The sequence below is a fragment of the Neolamprologus multifasciatus genome, chromosome 7 (assembly GCF_963576455.1).
Source record: "Neolamprologus multifasciatus chromosome 7, fNeoMul1.2, whole genome shotgun sequence".
Taxonomy (NCBI): domain Eukaryota; kingdom Metazoa; phylum Chordata; class Actinopteri; order Cichliformes; family Cichlidae; genus Neolamprologus; species Neolamprologus multifasciatus.
In genome coordinates, this window is record NC_140445.1 from 22,659,922 (window position 1) to 22,679,381 (window position 19,460).

Below are 19,460 nucleotides of genomic sequence, written 5' to 3' on the forward strand. Positions count from 1 at the left end.
TTTCTTCTTAGCAAGCCCGTGAACTTGTGGTGAAGCTCATCCGGGACAAAGACCAAGGGGACTACAGAGCTGGCAGGGCAGATTTTGGCTCCAAAATGGGTGGAAGCAGTCTGGACGTGAGAGCCTTTTTCTCTGCTTTTCAGCTTCGGGACAGCCAGCTAAATTTGCTCAGAGTACATTTAAGCTTTCTTCATATTCCTTTCTTTCTGTCAACATAGGTGGTTGTGCCTAGATTTGCTGTTGGCATCATCATTGGCAGGAATGGCGAGATGATCAAGAAGATCCAGAATGATGCTGGGGTCAGGATCCAGTTCAAGCAAGGTAAAGAGGATTGAACAAGGCCTCATTTTGGCCATTTCTGCCTAATACGATTGGGTCTAGATTAATTACATCACATACAAGGGAGTAGTTGATGTGCATCTCTGGTATTTTAATTAAGCTGTCGTAAAATAAGCTGTCATTATTTCTAGTTAATGTAAACTGTAGAGTAAGAGGTCAAGAAAGCCCTTAAAATCTGACATGAACGACACAGAAAATATGGATTTAGTACAACCACGGGCTCTTAAGTGTCTTTGCAAGTGCTTGAAATCAAATTTTTGTACTTTATTATAATAATTTTACATTTATAAAGTGTTAAACTTGTACATTTTGGTCCTTATCAGCCTACCTGCATGTAAAAGATGACAAAATTATAGTTGTAGTGGTGATGTACTTTACAATCAGTCACAGAAAAGCTTTTTCTGAATCAGCCCAGCTGTCAGTAGCTGTTCATTCAGAAGTTACTGTTTTGTTTGACATCTGTCTCCTGGAGTGCGTGCATAGTTGGTGCATTTTCATGTAAATTCTCTGGAGACGTGTCCATGCAGTCAGGAAAAAAAACAGGCAGCCACTAAAGTTAGAAATATATCACCTATATTTCCTATATAATTTAAATTCAGAAAAGTATATAAAGTCTTCATGCAGTTTAAGCTTCTCTAAAAGAACTTTTCCTCCCTTGAATGTGGTTGTTCAGATGACGGTATCAGCCCCGACCGTGTAGCTCAGGTGATGGGACAGCCCGACCACTGTCATCATGCGGTCCACCTTATTAATGAACTCGTTCAGACAGCTCAGGTATGTGCTTCTTAGTCCCCATGTATTTGCATCTGTTCATGCAAAGTTGGCTTTAAATATTTAATTAGACAATTTGTTTATGAATAAATAATTTTTTTTAAATGTCCATCAGAGCAGTCGCTCATATGCAGGGACTGTTTTTTCCTGACCTCCAATCTGTCAAGTTCTTTTGTGTCTTTATTATAATGACCTTTCTCCTGTCTCCTCCTGACAGGAGCGAGATGGATTTGGCGGCGTAATGGGACGTCGAGGGCGAGGTGACTGTAACATGGGAGGGCCTGGAGGTCTGCAAGAGATGACATATGCAGTACCAGCTGATAAGTGTGGTCTGGTGATTGGCAAAGGTAAAGAAAATGTTCTGGAGATATTTAAACACAGATACAGTTTTTTCTTTTAAATATCACTAACACTTAAGCACAAGATGCTGTTTTTTGTATTTGTTTGAGCTGATGTTGCATAAGCCTGATTAAAATGAGCAGACTTGATAAGAATATCCAGCTCAGCAGATTGCAGTTTCCATTTTAATAACTGCCGTTTGGTGTCCTGCCTCTGAGAGAGACTGATGAGGAGAGGAGGGGGTGAGTGACCACCCTCCTATTATCCCTCCAGGGCTCATGTATACAGCACAAGTGGCATTCATTGGCTTCACTAAGGGCTTAATGACGGGGATAATGCGTGTAATGTGACATTAATTGTTAAAGGTGCATAATAACAGCCCTCAATCATGTGGAAGGCTGCCTGGCATCTAATGAGGGTCTTTCAGCCCAATAGAGTGCAGCGAGGGAATGAATAGGAGGAATTAGCTTATTGGCTATTCATGCCCACTCTATTGCCAGCTATTTAAAAGTCATTGACCATTGCATTGGAAGGAGCTGTGTGTGTGTGTGTGTGTGTGTGTGTGTGTGTGTGTGTGTGTGTGTGTGTTGTATGCTAGGATGGATGCTGCCTTAGTGTGTGTGTCTGTGTGGGGAAGGGCGGGTCAAAGGGGGCCTCTTTACCTAAGATAAAAACATGGCAATAGAAATGTCAAGTGGCTTTTGTGCATGTAGTGGGGCGAGGGAAACAAATAAACCTGGGCGTTGCGTCCCCCTCTCTGTGCATTAGCATATGAAGTGGGCCAATATGGTGGAGATGGCGGTGGGTCTGGGTGCTGTCAGGCATCCCTTAAAGGATGCGGTGATTAATATCTTTACGATGCCATATGCAGCTCATTGCCCCTCTGTTCTGACCTCATACACACCGCCACACCGAGCTTGACGAATCAAGCCACCCACCAACCTACTCAGACTTTACCAGAGCCGTGAAGTTAGTGCAAAACACATAACCAGCATCACAAAGTATATATCAGTACATTTGTATATTTGCTTAACTTATCTGTATATAATTGCTCTTATTGCACTTCTGATTAGATGCAAACTGTATTTCGTTACCCTGTATTTATACATGTGTAATGACAATAAAATTGAATCCTAATCCGAAAGTTACACCGCACAAGTTTTAACCTGAAACATCTAAACCCACAGTGGGCTGCTACCTTTGCTACTGGCTAAAATTAACATTTGTGTAGGAACTTTTGTTATTCATCATAATTTCAACCACTTGTTGGGTTTTTTTTGTTTGGTTTTTAATGATTTAAGCTTTTAATGATGTGATTTTGATATGGGGTTGTTTTGCTAATTTAAGCTGAGTGAGTAAATATTTAAAAGGGGACTGACTTTTTCAGCTCTTCTTGTCAAAGAGACAAAAATAAACTACCAATAAGTACGTCTGAGACTTAATAAAATGTTTAGTTTTTTTGTTTGTTTTGGGGGAGGGGGGGGGTATTTGGGTTTACACTGTTTATATACTGAATTGTTTGCACTTTTAGTCCTTTTTTAATTTATTTAATTTTAAATCTCACTAGTGACAGACTGCTGAGAGCACGAAGGCACGTTTTTATCTGCTCCGTTTTTGTTTTCTATTTCTTTTTTTTCTTCTTTTTTTTTTAATAACTTCTAGTGTAAGTTTTTGAACTAACCAATGAGATGTTAAAATAAGATGTGATCTCTAATTGTTTATTTTCTTTGGTAGAATCCTAATCTTAAAAAAAACAAAACAACCCTTCATATTATTTTGTAAAAGGTGTTAAAAATATATATAAACAGTCTTCCCTTGGAGATTAATGTATTTAAAGGTATTTGAAAGGGGCTACAGGTTTGTCTGTTTCCCTGCTCTCCCAGTGGAGCAGAGACTTTCACTGTTTAAAAGTAAATAAATAAAATTTTTACCTCAGCAGCATTTAGTTTATTAGGCTGGGGTTTCAGTCTCTGCAGTATTTCATTTTATTTGGCCTTCTTGGACAACAACTCAAATGGTGCATTGGTGTTTATCCCGTAACACGAGTCAATACCCATCCTTATTTTTTTTAAGTGGGAAAATACTTGCATGCAGTTCAGCGAATATACATTTCTATTCGTATTTTAGAAGTTTTATTTATTCCACTATTTCAGCTATAACACCCCACTGTAATTTCATATAAAGCTGAATTCAACGACATTAGAAACATCGTTGCCCGTTCTGCTAATTCTACTTTCCCTTAATGCCACTGGAAGTTTTATTTTCCCCACCAGCAGCTAACCAGTCCCTTGGCTTCGCCCTGAATGCCGTCACCAGTTGCACTTTTGTCTCCCCCTCCTTTTCTCCACCTCGCTAAACCAGTCTCATTAATAAAGCCTGTATTATCTGTCCTCACTACAGCCCAGTCCATGAAATGAATAGTCGGGGTCTTCATTGCTCTCTGCTGTCTGACTAGAAGAGCTCATAATGGCTTCATTAAGGCAGAAGTTTCATTTGGTTGACAATGGGTTAATGGCCCATGTGCAGTCTTTTGGCAGCATGGAATAAGGCTACCGGAGGAGGAGAGGTTTTTGATGAGCGCTTTCATTCGGAGGTCAGCCAGGGTCATCAGAGTGTCAGCCACAAGTGAACAAATATGTAATTGATGTTGGGACAGCCCCGGTGTCCCCCCGGGAAGCACCCTCGGAGACACACCCCCCTCCACCTCTCATCACAGAGGACAACACCGAGTCAAGAATGAAAGGGGGTAAAAGAGACAAACGATATCCCAGAAGGAGGATACGCTTCAATTTTGGCCCCTTTTCTCCTGCCAGCTATGTTTCATTTCTCCCTGCTGGTGTAATTGCTCTCCCCACACGTCGGGAAGCTGGCATCCGATGCAGAGGAGGGGCTGTCGTGCAGGAGATGTCTTCCTTTGTTTCCTGATTTGCATGGATGTTACAAGAGAATGGTAGATAAGTGGTGAGACACATGCCGTATTTTTCTTAAGGTAGCACTCATAGATTTGGTCAGAAGAGAAAGTTGGCCCAGTGCTCGCTCCATGTGTTGTGCAGCAAAGCACCGAGTCGGACCTCAGAGAGGTTACGATGACTTTGGTCTTCATGTAAACTCTGTAAGACAAACTTGACGGTCTCGTATTGAATGACCAGAAAGTGTAGTGAGCGACAACGGTTTTCTTCTCTCATTGCTTTAGTTTTGATGAAGTCACACACAGATATCATTTCCTTCACTTATCAGGTAATAATCTACTTTAAAGTAAAGACCTTTACATGCCAGCTGCGTGAAATCTGTGCAAATAGTTCATGCGCTAGAAATATTTTTCAGACTCGCCTTTGTTTATTTTGTTTTGTTTTTTGATACAGCTGTGCACACTGATTTTTTTTTTCTCCCCATATCTGAATAAACCGATCTGGCCAATCAGATCATTACACTAAAATAATACAGCTTTACATGTACAAAAGCCTTCGTGATACAGCTCCAACTCTCTTATGAAACCACCCTCTTGTTCAGAAAAACAGGACCAGCTCATCATCGCTTGGTCTCAACCTTTTTTTCTTTTCTTTTTTTTTTAACTGCTTTTTATTTTAATTTCTTTTAGTGTGTGTGCGTGTGTGTGTGTGTGTGTGTGTGTGTGTGTGTGTGTGTGTGTAACACAGCAAGTTTGACTCTGATGATTCTGAATTTCGTGAGTTGGGTGTGTAACGGCTTTTAGCCTCTTGGCCTTAGAAATAGAAAGAAGAGGGGAAGCTGTTATTTATGGTTTTTACAAATTCAGTCATGCAGATAATTGGGAACTAGCGGTATATGAAAGCCAATCGTTAGGAAGGGCTGTGGACATCAGTGATAGCAGCAGCATGGAGAGGACAGTGGTAATGAAATCTAAAGTGGATTACAGGTCCTGTAAATATTAGTCGGGTGCATTCATAAAGAGATCAACAATTAATAAAACTGAGACGTTACTAAAATCGTTTCCTTGTCTGGAGCTCCTTTCAGCTGCTCCTGTATTCACAAAGGGTTGTCACAGCGGAGGATGAAGGCTCTTCTTGACACAACCCTCTCAAGGATTTGTTCCTCCTCTTGGTCTAGAGCGAGGGCTCTTTTAACATGTTAGGCGAATGTGTTAACCACTGTGCTAAACACATAACCTTGTTCCCAATTAGCTGTAAGCTTTTCACTGCTTTATTATGACAAACTCTGACCAGTACTGATAGTTGAGCACTTCAGATCTTGGGGAGTTTACTTGGAGATTAGATCTGGAGTCTTCCAAACCCACCTCAGCCCACAAGTGTTTGGAGTTAGTGCTAAATGCACTGTTTGAAAAATGTGTGCAAGCTGCATATGAAAATTGAGTGTGTTTTTGTTTTGTTTTTTCAGGTGGAGAAACCATCAAGAACATCAAAGAGCAGTCTCGTGCCCACGTGGAGCTGCAGAGAAACCCACCGCCCAACACCGACCCCAACGTGCGCATCTTCTCCATCCGAGGCACCCCTCAGCAGATGGAAAAGGCCCGCCAGCTGATCAATGAGAGAATTGGGGTAGGTGGTCTAGCTCCAGCCCCCCACGATACTCCCTCCCCAAAATGTCCATTGTCTGGTCTGATATTCATGAGCGCACATGTCAAAGTGGGGAGCTTCTCGGTTGAGCTAGGCTGCTCTGGTCCTGGTGGCCAGCAGGATGTCACCAGAGGTTAAACATGAAGAATCCATCAAATGGACTTAATGGAGTGCATCAGCGCTCGGCCCTGCCCTCTGACCTTGCCTGTTGGCTCCTTTTAAACACAAGTGTGGTCTCCTCTCTTTATCTTGTCCAGGGCCCAGGAATCGGGGGGAACAGCACCTTCGGTATGAATCCCTACAACCAAGGACCAACCACTCCCCCGCAACAGTAAGGGTCCATTTCTCTCCTCCTCACAGTGCATTTTAATACATACCTATGTGAATATAGATGTTCAGCAGATGCCGTTTAAACTCACGATTGCGTTCTCCTGTTTGAAGTGGGCCTCAGACGTTCATGACTGGAGGATGGGGGACAACTTTTCAGATATGGCAACCCCAAGGACAACAGGATAACGGTGAGTAATTTCACCAAGAATGTGCTTCTTTATCTAGACGAATACTGTGATGCATTTTAAGTTGTTTTATTAGCTATAAATTTGAAAACGGCGACCAAAAGCTCGGCAGCAGAGCACGACTAGCTCTGTTCTCAGTCTTTGGCAGCTTTCCAGGAGGTTATCCACGTGTCTCTTGCACCGACGTGTTTTCCATTTGCTGTCGGTGGAAATCATCAGAAAGTAACATTGCAGATGGAAAAGCAGAAAAGTAAAATCCAGTCTCAGTAACTCTGGCGGCATTATCTGTGTCTGGTTTCAGGTCACAATGGATCCCAGACGGGCCAGATGGACTGGGAGCAGTATTACAAAAAGTTAGGCAAGTGTCACTCAGGAACAAAAGAACATTTATCCTTTAGCTCTTTGTTTTACTCTTTCGAGACTGAAGTTGAATCTCATCTGTGCACATTAATCTTTATTCACGCGAGCCTGTTTTTAAAAAAAGAAGAGAAAGTCAGTGGAGTAGAAAATAAAAAATCTGCTCGTTATAGGTCAGCAAACCCAGGCCCAGAGTACTGTTCCTGAATACAACAAAGGATGGGGTATGTAGTTTTACTGTGTTGTGTTAGGATTGCAGTAGATACGGATTTAAGCATATGCTTAATTCCTGCATTTGTTTCTTCTTCACCTAATTTGTTTTTCCCCTCCTTCTGTTCAGGCCAGGCGGCTAGTCCTGGATCTCAGCAGACCTCCAATCCTGACTACAGCACCTGGGTTGACGTCTACAGACAGCCAATGGCCTTCTTCAGCCAGGGCGCTCAGACGCAAGCCCCGGGTCTTCAGGTGAGGTCGGACTCAAATGTACAGATGTTGAAGGATCAGCCTGTTTCAGACGGCATGCATTCAGTTTATTCGGCACTCCTGGAGTAAATATTAAAGTTAGGAGGAATTTTTTTTTTTGTATTGCTGCTGATTGTGGTTTACATTTAACAAATCATAGTAGTGATATTTAACTTTAGCCAGGTCTAGTAAAAATATGTACTGCTTCTGTTTTTTGTTGGGATTTTTTTTTCTTGATAAATAAAATTACATTTGTTAAAAAAAGTAAAATATTTATATATTATCACATTTTTTTTCCAGCTTAAATTGGTGTATTTAATACTAAGCTCTTGGAAAATAGGAAGAAAAAGCAACTTTACTCCCCATTAAGACTGTAAATATTTTATCCATTAACTGACTGTTAATTAGAAATAGTTCACTCAAAATTACTCTTTTTAGAAAGTTGGCTCGCAGTATGCTGCTGCACCGAACACTGTGACGATGCAGCGTTTTTGCAGTGCTGTCAGTAGTCGCACGTTTTAATGGAAGTGCCTGACAAATGTCAGATGTGCTAAACGCTGTCATGTTTTAACTTTACAGGATCATTAGAGAAGGCGCCCAGGTTAAAGACTTGAATCACTGAGGATGAAAACAACCCTTCTTCTTCTTCTTCTTCCTTTTTTTTAAACTGGGGGTGGGGGTGGGGGGGTCTAGATTTCCAGCGCCTTGAAGACTTTTTTTTTTTCTTAGTGAGAAACACTAGCTGTAGAGTGACTTATATAATAAAGTAATATTTCTAAAATCAGGAACATTTATTTGTTACTAAATGCTTATGTACACTGTTATTTTGGATAGACAGTATATGGGATCCCTTTGTTTTTTGGACTTGAGAGAGCTGTTCTGTTATATTTTTTTTCTATATTTTCCTGTCTTTGCTCAGTTTGCGCGCCAAAATGAACCCAAGAGTTGTAACATTTCAAAAGGCAATATGATCTATTTTTTTCTAGCTCTGTCGAAATGAAACCATGATTGTGTGCTTAGCAGTCTTGAATACAGTGTTTTGTTGTCACATGTCGTAAGATGTTTAAAACGTTTGTTTAAAATGTTTTTTTTCTCTCCTTTTACATAATTCAATAAAATGAAACTGTGATGTTTTTGTTACAGGTTTTTTTTTTTTTTTTTTTTTTAAAGGTTAAAAGGTTTAAGGTGGGTTAATGTCAGCCAGTGGCAATAGTTCTAATTTAATTCCTGTTGTGCATTGTTATGCTGTTTCATTGTCATTTTTATTGTACTCTGGTTTAAAGAAAGGTGCAATATCTTATTTCACTTTTGAAACAAAGATGGGTTCTCTAATATTTTGACAGACTTTTTAACTTGTAGTTTTAAGATGATTTTTTTTTCCAAATGCAAATGTCATGGATAATTTATTACACTGATCTGATTTAGGGGGATGTTGCAAATAGCTTTTTTGACTTTGCTACCTTGTACAACTATGTATATATATGCTCATATATTTGACTGTTTAATTTAAACATCTGTTTCATATATATAGATATATAAATACTTTTTTTCCTGTGATCAGAGTTGCAGGAAAATTGTCCCTCTTTTTCTGTTCTGTTTTCATACTGAAAATGTTCAGATTGTGAATGTGCGATTTGAAATTTGATGTTGCATCTTGTTATGAAGCAAAACAAGACGTGGTGGATTTTGTTTTTATTTTATTTTTCTCTCCTCTCCTGGGTGTGTGTTCTGTACCTGAACTATTCAAGACTGCTAAGCCCCTGTAATTCGTACCTGTGTAATAATTAATGTAGTATTTTTATGTTTTAAGTATTATGATCAAAAACTGTCTTATTTGGTACCTCCCAGTTCGCCGGCGCCCCCTCTGAGCCCTTGCTGTGGACTCAGCGGGGTGTTGGACTCAGTCCAATGCTAATATCTGTTTTAATTTTTTTTTTTTTTTTTTAATTTTCTTGTGTGATCTAATATAAATGATGCGTCATTATAGCAAGTGATTCTGGTTATTAACGTCATTTCTTAATGAAAAGGGATATAAATTCAAAATGTCTAATTATGGTGTTTATTTTGTTTGGTTCTTTTTCCTCCTCTTGTGTACAGTTAACCATGTATTGAAAACATCCGGACTACCTTTATTGTGTACTGTTGAGCTGAATTTTTATTTTATTTTCTTTTTTGTTTGAATATTGTAATCATTTGGATGTCTTTGGTTGTATTCTGATACTAAAGTGTTAAATTTCACATCTGAAACTTTCTGAGAGCTCTATTGTGTTCGTGTGTGTATATATATACTAACAGATGATACATAGAGGATATATAGGCCAAATGTATGTTTTCATGTTTTATAAGCAGAATATCTATTTTCTATAGTCCATTGCCAGTTCTCAAATTCAAATAAATTTTCCGCAAGCCTCTCTTGTGGGTGATTTATGCTATTACACGTTCATAATGGTAACTTTTCTGCACTGCCGAGCTGCTGCATGCTGTAATACTTCCACTGCGTTACGTCCACAGACAAAAAAATACCTGCGTGTTTACGAGTCTGTTGCATGACTTTTAATTGAAACTGATTTTTGATTTATTATTAAAATAAGCCACTGCCTTAAGTTTGTGGATGAGGACTTCAGTTGGAGTTGTACTATAACAGACTTCACCTTCAGGGCCTGTCAGGAAATCTAAAGTTGGCCTTTCTTTTATCTCTTTTTTCTTTTCTTTTCTTTTTTTTTTTTTTTTTTTTTTTTTTTTGTTGCTCCAAATGCTGCACTACTTGGCCACATTTCTTCTACAGCCATTCCTCATTGCACTTGAAACAATTCTTGCACTTTTTCCTTCCTCATCCTTCTCGCACGTTAAATGCTTAAAGCCAGCATCAGCTCATTCCACTGTCCTGTCCCACCCCTCCTCCTCGCCTGCAGCTCTTTCCAGCTTTGTCACTGCACATCTTTGCCCTCAGCAGGGAGGCTCTTGCCACAGTGGATCCTGCGTGGCCCCGTAGCGGCCCCTGCTTTGATGCCGTGCAGCTGTTTCCAAATCCAGCCCTTGATTTTGATCCTCTTCGTCTTTAACATGCCATCTCTGTGGACGTTTTGGACCTGCTGGGTCCTTTGTGGCCATCTAATATTTTTTTCTTTTTAAGCAGAGTGAGAGGGGCACTTCATTATCTGTAGACACACCGAAGCATTTTCCTGCTTATCCAAACTGACAGTATGATGGGGAATTCATGCTGAATATGCCGGTCTGTTGCACAGGCAGGTGCCCCTGTATTGAAACAATGATTTAAAAATGATCCTGCTTGTACAATAGTGGCCTTTTTAAAAGCGACTGCTTTCAGTCTGAAAAATGAGAAGAGCAGAGCATTTAAAGTAAGCCACATTTTTTTGGATTGATGTATTTATGTGCAAGAAAAATATTCCTCAAATTATTTTAATGACTTTATGCAGGTTCTGCAAATATTGTGCCAAATCAATGTAGTTCTAGGGACCTTTACTTCATTTTGCGGCCTCTATTGTTCCACCTCACTTAGCTTGTAAACAGCAAAATGATCTATAATTTCATAAACACTCTGCAGAGTGTCTAAAATTAGATGCATCATTCTGCATTTATCTTACATCACCTGAGCCCGAATCACTCTTAAATTCCTTGATTTTTTTTTCTTCCCGATCATAACTGAACATTTTCATTATAATTCAATTTTCTTTTAGCTATATTTGAGGTAAAATAGCAATGTAGAAATAATTGGATATATCGTTCCAGAATAACATTTTTAATATAAGGTAATTATAGTCTACTCAGCATGAAAAAGCCTTCGCATTTCAGAATTATTGGATATTTTTAACACTGTTAGATGGGGAGAAATGGCAGCAGTGGTTGTTTTATCCTCTTCCCCCTGCTCTGTGTCCAGGTCTTGTTTGTATAAAAGAGCATTACTGATTGGAAAGGCCAGCTTCGACTCAGCTGACTGTACGACTTGTTTTTATTACGCCTGCATGCAATTTGGTGCAGTTTCATTTGAAAATATTTTAGAAAACGATCAATTTGTCTCAGACTCATTATTTTTAAAAGGTAAAAGTACAGTTGTCAGTATTTGTTTATTTTCATATCGCACTCCAAACTGATGAGAGAAATTGGATTTGTGGGACTTTTATCCACAGGTTAGCAGTTTTGCGGCTGCTACTAAATTTAGGTACATTTTCTCTTTAGAAGTGTGAAGTAGATTTAAGGGGATAAATCAAGTCGGGACATTTTAATTATTACTGCAGTTTCTGCTGATTGCTCGAAAAAGAAGATGGATATATTTTCGCAGTTTCACATCGCAGCCAGTGCTGGGCAGGACGAACCAAACCATGTTTCAATTAGTTTCCATGCTTTGTAAGTAAAGGTGGGCCTCCACACACACACAACACCTCCACATCCAGCAGGTGCCCTATCCTGTCCCGCAACCGAGGGAGAGAGGGGTGAAGAAAAAGAGGCTCTTGGGGGTGTGGGTGGGTGGGCGGGTGGGGTGGGGGCTGCACCTCTCTCACCTTTGCAGCAGATGAGCCGGCCTCCAGGATCCGGCGCACTGTGGCAGCTACCTTAATCTGTTTTTAATGACACTGCGGAGGATCCCGCGGGAGGCTCTGCGCTCCTTTCTCCCTGCTGGTTGGACAGCAGCAGTGTGTGTGTGTGTGTGTGTGTCGCTGAAGCAGGCCTCAGTTAAATTCATGCGGATGTTTGGGTAAAGTGTCAGTGATTTACGTTCTTATTTCTAACGAGCAACAATAACGGGAAAAAAATTTCCAAGCAAATTCTTGAAAGCATCTTTTAATATTGAGTCATTTTCAATTTATTCTCTGACATTTTAATGTGTAAAGCCAATCATGTGTTTTCTCCCGTTTTTCTTCAGGGGTGTATCTCTCCATTCTCACCCCCTCCGATTCGCGTAAAATTCCGCTATTTACCCACAAACAAACGCTCGCCTTTGATAGGTTTCCCAGCAGCTCTTTGAAATCCATCAATTACCACATTCTTTGTGCAATAATTGTCAATCATCCACATTAAATTGATAAGCTTTAAATGGACAGAATAATGGCTTAAATTGTTTTACAATGGAACGGCTAAGCGGGATGATTTGCCATTGCTGACATGCCCGCGGCTTTACCAGCTCCGCATAATGCCACAGGTTAATGCATAAATAAGCAAATCAAATCCATGCGTTACCCCAATTCAATTCATTTAATTCCTCTTTAATAAAGAAGCGGCCCACCCCCCCCGTCCCCGCCATTTACCTCGGATTTGTGCGATGAATGCTATAAATGTAAATCAATCTAGATGAGAAAGAATCCCATTGAAAGAGCAGAGAAATTTCATCTGGGAAAAAGGAGACAAACGTGGGAGGGGCCCGCTCATAAAAAGCAGCTGTACACGGTAATCTTTTTTCGTGCCCTGTCACTCACCTTGCCTTTTCACTATCTCTGCAGCTCAACAAAACTCTCCGCTATTGTATTTACTTGCCATATCTTCTGTGCCATTACATCGCCATAGTCCATATTCGTCCAGAGAGAAAGAGGGAGAGAGAGAGCTCAACGTTGCCCACTTTTTTTTTTTTTTTTTCGGACAATCCCCTTGTAGTTGTTGGACTGAAAAGAGGAGTGCATGGATGTCAAATTGCCCTCAAAACACCATGAAAGATTGATTTGCAGCACTTTTCAGGGCCCTGACATTACTTGGAGGGGAGCTGAATAGGAAACCTGTGAGCCAGGGATGGAATAAAGATGTCCTCTCTGCTGGAAAAGAAGGAAAAACTGCCCATTTAGCCCCAGTCCATCAAGCCCGAAAAATAGGCAGGAGAGGAAAAAACACAGAGGACTGCGACTATATGGAGAAGAAAAGGGCCCATATATACTCATCTAAACGTCGCCACAATACGGAGTGGGGGTGGAGGGGGATCCGAACATCCATGAATATTAAACCGCTTACCTCAACAAGGGCTTGAAAAAGTGAACCACGTCAAAGCAGCTTTGCATTTCTTTTGCATGCGAACAAAGCTGTAAAAGAAAGAAAGAAAGAAAGAAAGAAAACCCTAAAGTTGAGCTTGTTTCCATTCTTGTTATTCCCGCGCTAACTCTTCACAAAAAAATTAATATTACCACCACATGAATACGAAATGCATGAGAAAAAAATGGGCGAGCAACTCCCAGACGCAATGACCCACTTCTGTACGCATGAGGGCAAACTTCTCGTTCTTCTTCATCATCATTTTAACACCACCTTCTCCTTCTTTATTCTTATTTATCAAACATACATCATTAAGAAAGTCCCAACAAATCCACGGAAGCACTCCCCCCCCCCCCCCCCTTCCCCGGCAGCACAGGTGTGCATTTAAAGCGGTTTTTTTTTATTTATTTGTGTGCCTTTTTCGATCTCACATGCATGACTACAATGGCTTTGCGCATGTGTGTTAATTTAATATGCAGCTTTATGTGCGGATAATTACCAAAGTAAAGTTTGCCCCTCCGCTGACCCACCCCCCCTGCCTCCCCTCACTCTCCCCTCCTCTGTCTCCGTTGGTTTTAATGTCTCTGCTGGTTTGTTGCCGTGCAGCAGGCAGGTCCACGCGGTGAGGGGTGTGTCATTAATAAGTAATTAGACAGGGGTCACACTAGCCACTTATATAAAGAGACCCCCACAACCAGGCAGGGCAGCTTTACTGCGCAGTTTGGAGCAGAGAGAGGGGCGGACTGAAGAGCAGCTCCCTGTGTGTCCACTTCTTCTTCTCCTTCTTCTCCTCCGCTCGCTGCAGCTTCACTTATCATCATCTCTGGGTTGATTTTTCCCCTCCTCGCTCTTTGTGGGGTTTTTTTTTACTCGTCTTACAACATGGGCTCCGTGCTACCCGCCGACGCTTTGGCTCTAAAATCTGGATTTAAGTGTCCCAGTCGCTCGCTGTCGGACGTGATCACATCGGACATCCTGCACAGTTTCCTGTACGGCAGGTGGAGGAACGTGCTGGGCGAACACCTGGCGGAGGAGCGGCAGGGCAGCACCGGCAGCAGCCCCAAGACCGCCTTTACCGCCGAAGTCTTGGCTCAGTCCTTCGCTGGAGGTAGGCTGAGCTGCTGATGCTTTACAATTTCATTAAAATGTTTAACCACACTGCAGTGCGGGTTTGTGTTTTTTTAATGCAGATTTTAGTTTGTTTTCGTTACACCAGGTTGTGCGTAAAAGGTCCCCTTGATTTGCGCTTTATGGCTATAGGACACATTTTTGGAAGTATTTGATCAAATCATCTTTCTTCGTTAATCAAAGCCGACAATAAAACTTTGTATTTTTCCCCCTTTGTATTTTTGTACTTTGTATTTTTTCTCTCTCAAAATTCTCATTTATTTTCATCGCTATAAACACGGACCTGTTACTGGCCTTCTACAGTGCTTACGTCCTAAACTTTCCCTGACTCCTCGCTGCTTTCCACGTTTTCTCCCATTTTTTTCTGCTTTTATTTCGACCCATTTAACGCGTTAACCCTTCCCCAGCTCCGAGACCTCGCGCTGGAGGCTTGTTAGGCGTGTAACTGAAAGACGCAGAGCATTAAATTCATTTGGTTAACTTTGTGCTTGACCTGGGAAAGTTTCCACTTAAACCTCGCGGAGTGAAAGGTTTCCTTTCTTTAAGATGTCCCCGGGTTTTTCTTTTTCTTTTTTTTTCTTTTTTTTTTTTATCCTGCATTCATCAATCTCCGGACAGTCTCTTTTCCTCTCTTGGCAGCTATGGGGCTCCGGAGCCTTTCTCTTTCTCTCTCCTTAAAAGATTTGCTGTTCCTCACATAATGCACCGTGAAGGCTAAATCTAATGCTATTCATTGCATGTCAACCATCTAATCGCCTTTCCATTTTTTTGTTGCAGAAATTCCTGAGGCTTTTAACAAGTCCGCGTTTCATTCAGTGCAAATTTATTGCTACAAAGTTCTTAAAAGGATAATGAATTTGGAATTAGCAGTTTCTTTTCCAGTAAACTTTAATGAATATCACATCTGAAGCATGACAAATTGTTGGACCCTGCGCAATAGAGGACCATTTAACCCCTATTCGGACGGGATTTTTTTTTTTTTTTTTTTGGCAGCCCGAAGTAATAAAAAAAAAATCTTTGATTTTGACATTAAAGAAGCACGATTTTCTTTTTTTCCTCCCTCCTTTCTGTTGCGGATGAAAATGCTTTCCGAGAGGCTTTTGCACAACAAAAAGTTTCAATTCAGCCAGATAATCGAATTAAACGGAGGATGAGGTGTAGCTTAATATTTCGTGACTAAAATAAGATCCAGTTCATTTGCTGCTTTAAGGACTTTTTTCCAGCAAAGCTTTGGTGCTGAACGTCTCCGGACCACAGTGATCTGGCTCCCATGCCCTTTAACTGACACAAAGATTCACAGTACGCGTTATCATCTAAACGTACCAGCCGCTCTCCGTATTTTAACTTCCTTATAAAAATACAATACAACACAACAAAACAAACAAACAAAAAAAAAACATTCTCACGTTTCTTCCTCTTTATATTCTTAGAGGTGCAGAAGCTGTCCAGCCTGGTGCTGCCCAGTGAGGTGATTATCGCCCAGAGCTCGATCCCCGGTGAGGGTCTGGGCATCTTCTCGAAGACCTGGATCAAAGCCGGCACCGAGATGGGCCCCTTCACAGGGAGGCTCCTGTCCCCTGAACACGTGGACCTATTCAAGAACAACAATCTCATGTGGGAGGTGAGCTTCTAACTTCATTTGTTCATCCCGCAGCCTGATGAGGCCCGTATCCAAATTCCTCAGTCGGACTCTTTATAAATTTCTCCGACTTCTTATTGCCTTGTGCGCTCAGGTGTTCAACGAAGACGGCACAGTGCGTTATTTCATCGACGCCAGTCAGGAGGATCAGCGTAGCTGGATGACTTACATCAAGTGTGCCCGGAATGAGCAGGAGCAAAACCTGGAGGTGGTGCAGATCGGCAGCAGCATCTTCTACAAGGCCGTGGAGGTGAGGACGCGCTTAGGTTCAGTCCAGATAGCAGCTGTAACATGCCCATGGCATTAAAAGACCTCTAAGCGTGTAAAATGCAGGTGCCACCTGCTGGCTAGAATAAGAACTTAACCCGTGATTTCTTTCTTTGTCATTTGCAACTAATCGAAATTTCACGATGTCTAACTGATATTTTTTTTATGTCGCTTTTTCCCTCTCAGACCATCCCGCCAGACCAAGAGCTGCTTGTCTGGTATGGAAACACTCAGAACACGTTCCTGGGAATCCCTGGAGTTCCCGGAACCGAAGAAGAACACCAGAAGAAAGGCAGAAATGGTGAGAAGCAGGTTTTATTTCACTGTGAATGAAAAAGGAGCTACTTAAAAAAAAATCACGGTAACCACGTGAAACTCGAGCTGAAAAGGTTTTCAAACATCTCCTGCTCTTTTTTCTCCCCAGATGACTCCCACCCCTGTGACGGCCCTTCCTCGTGCTCCCCCTCCTCCTCCTCCTCCGCCACCCCCTCTTCCTCCACGGGTCGGATGCGCTGCGTCATCTGCCACCGCGGCTTCAACTCCCGCAGCAACCTGCGCTCGCACATGCGCATCCACACTCTGGACAAGCCCTTCGTCTGTCGCTTCTGCAACCGGCGCTTCAGCCAGTCGTCCACTCTGCGCAACCACGTGCGCCTGCACACCGGCGAGCGGCCCTACAAGTGCCACGTGTGCCAGAGCGCGTACTCCCAGCTGGCGGGCCTCAGGGCGCACCAGAAGAGCGCACGGCACAAACCAGTGGCTGCCGGAGCCGATGCGCCCTCCCAAGTGTCCCCTCCTCCCCCACAAATGACAGCCGTACCCCACCAGATGCCCCTGGTGCACCACATCCCAACCATGGTGCTATGATGACGGAAACACTGGAAGTACTGCCAGGCAGGACGACGTTGCACTTTAGATTAGAGCCGATTAGAGCAAAGGGTGCTCAGTGAAAGGAAAACACGAGTCGAGGTGACGGTGAAAGCATTTCTCGCCTAATTTGTTTTTGCGTGTTTCTTTTTGTCAGAAATCATGCTTTAATTTTTGTGTTTTGGAAGATGAAAGAAAGAGAGAAAAGACAACCCATATTTCGTTTTTATATCATTTGTTATCAGTGATTCTGTGCGTAATCCTTAAATCTAATTGATATGTTTGCATCAAATCCTCACCAGCTCAGGTGTAAAGTACCATCACAGATGTGTACAGTCATGTGAAACTAAGGGGTGTACATGGTTTCCGCTGCATTGTTCCACACTGTAAACTAAAATAGTCACTTTAACGTTGTACAGACTGGGTACTTTGGAGAGTTAGGTAATTATATAAAAAATGGAATTGTATGCTACTGTACATGTGAATGTAAATACATTTGTGCTTTCTTCTATTCTAAATAAATGATATGATATTGCATGCGGTGGTGTTTCAGTTATTTTCTTACATTAGTTCATCATTAACCATATGCCCAAGTTTTATTATCATATGTAAAAGCATCATGTTTCCCTGGACAGTTAGATTCTTTCTTTATTTTCCACAACAGATCCAAATATTTAAAGGAAAGTCAACATATAAAATAGAAACATAGAATAAATGATATTGGTTTGAGTCCTCTCCCTATCGTCAGCATGCAGGAGAAGAATTTAGTGAATTAAATCAGTGAAGTTGTTCTTCTGAAATGGTGCATGTGACTCAGGATTAAGCTTTTTTGGCTGTGTCTGTGTCTCTGGGTTTCGGAGTGTTTGTTGCCCATGTGGATTTTTTTTAAAATACATATAAATGGAGGCAAAAGGGGATGAAACATAATGTTCAAAAACGTAGATACTTCTCTAGCTCATTGGCTCATAATTTTTGGCCTGGACTTGTAATAATCTTTGCATCATAACAATTATTATACGTAGTTAGATGGGCATCTAAGGAGCTTGGAAAGAAAGCGACTGGAGTTCTTTCAGTTTCTTGAAGACGTTTCACCTCTCAGCCAAGAAGCTTCTTCAATTCTAAAACCAAATGGTGGAGAGCCCCTGGTGTTTAATCCCCAGTGGAAGTTGTCCCTTAAGAGTGTCGATGACCCACTATTGATCATTTGCCTCATCATGGTCAGTTACCAGAAGATGAGATGCTGAATTTTAACGATAAAAAGTTAATATGCAGTGTACAGTATTAAAGTACTGACCGGCATGGATACTTTAACATATTTGGTGTAATCCCATTAACAAGTAGTTGGCGTGTTTTTATGATCAGTGCATATTTCCTGTGTTGCCATGGTGTTTTCATAAACCTTGGAAATATTTTTATAATCCTGCACGCTCAGCAGACTGATCACCAACAAGTCCTACAGCCTGAAACAGTAGTTTCTTCCACAGGATGGCGCCAGAGACACTAGAGAGAAGAGATGGTTTCACAAAAGGTCTGTGTGTTTTTATGTGCTATCTTTGCTCATATTAGTAAATAGACTGTAGCAAAGAGGATCTACGAAGGGGTTATATGATTGTCTGTTACTGTAACTCCTCTGTGCTCTCTATTATAACCAGTCCAGTCCTTTTTGGCCACTTCAGATATTTTTATAGGACTGTTATTTTATATTTGTTGCATTTTCTGCCCCACTCTTGGCCAGATCTCTCTAGAAAAAGACAATTTTATATGTCAGTGACATTTTTTTAGCTCGATAAATAAAAGTCACTTAACTGAAAACTGATTGCAGCCTCACTTTGTACGAGCAATCGTCTTTCTTCTTTTGTTTTCTTTTTTTTTCTTTTTTTTTTGGCAAATACTGGAAATCACCACTTTACTGGAAACACACCAAGAAATACAAAATGAAACATCCTGCACAACTCTTTATTGGTTAAAGTCATGATGTGACATGATGACCTGACTGATGCTGCTGTATTTGTCAGCTGTCAGACACTATCCAGCTTCCCAAAGAGGAGTTTTTAGATAAGTCATCATTATAACAAGCACAGAGCAACACAGAGTCAGACCAGAGCGGAGATTAAACACTTTGCAGGGTGTCCGGGTGGAGAAAATGTGGCTGTCGTTCCTCTCCGCACTGCTGAGAGGTATTAGGAAGGCTTTTGACTGGATGTCGCTGCATCATCAGACACTGTCCACACTTGCTTTCCTGGACAACGA

The 19,460-nt window shown here is 41.4% G+C and overlaps 2 protein-coding genes across 2 annotated transcripts in view; both read left to right on the plus strand.

The window, feature by feature from the left end:
- fubp3 (far upstream element (FUSE) binding protein 3) overlaps positions 1–9,747 on the plus strand; it is a 29,429-nt gene extending 19,682 nt beyond the window's left edge. Inside the window, exons 9-19 of the mRNA XM_085167356.1 lie at positions 12–116; positions 219–321; positions 1,013–1,113; positions 1,328–1,457; positions 5,824–5,984; positions 6,260–6,333; positions 6,444–6,520; positions 6,819–6,875; positions 7,048–7,098; positions 7,215–7,339; positions 7,916–9,747. Of these exons, the coding sequence (XP_085023482.1) occupies positions 12–116; positions 219–321; positions 1,013–1,113; positions 1,328–1,457; positions 5,824–5,984; positions 6,260–6,333; positions 6,444–6,520; positions 6,819–6,875; positions 7,048–7,098; positions 7,215–7,339; positions 7,916–7,924 (993 nt within the window). The 3' untranslated portion in view covers positions 7,925–9,747. The remainder of the gene's footprint in view (positions 1–11; positions 117–218; positions 322–1,012; positions 1,114–1,327; positions 1,458–5,823; positions 5,985–6,259; positions 6,334–6,443; positions 6,521–6,818; positions 6,876–7,047; positions 7,099–7,214; positions 7,340–7,915) is intronic.
- A 4,119-nt stretch (positions 9,748–13,866) lies between these two features.
- On the plus strand, positions 13,867–17,741 carry prdm12a (PR domain containing 12a). Its single transcript, XM_085166935.1, has 5 exons — positions 13,867–14,417; positions 15,868–16,058; positions 16,171–16,326; positions 16,530–16,644; positions 16,768–17,741. The coding sequence occupies exons 1-5, from the start codon at positions 14,192–14,194 to the stop codon at positions 17,208–17,210; spliced, it is 1,131 nt and encodes a 376-aa protein (XP_085023061.1). The 5' UTR covers positions 13,867–14,191; the 3' UTR covers positions 17,211–17,741.
- The last annotated feature ends 1,719 nt before the right edge of the window (positions 17,742–19,460 follow it).

What these genes read in the sequence shown, in the direction of transcription:
- prdm12a (XM_085166935.1), top strand. Translation starts at nt 14,192, where the DNA reads ATGGGCTCCGTGCTACCCGCCGACGCTTTGGCTCTAAAATCTGGATTT. An exon ending in GGCTCAGTCCTTCGCTGGAG is followed by an intron (nt 14,418 to 15,867) that starts GTAGGCTGAGCT and finishes TTATATTCTTAG; the next exon opens with AGGTGCAGAAGCTGTCCAGC. An exon ending in CCAGAAGAAAGGCAGAAATG is followed by an intron (nt 16,645 to 16,767) that starts GTGAGAAGCAGG and finishes TTTTCTCCCCAG; the next exon opens with ATGACTCCCACCCCTGTGAC.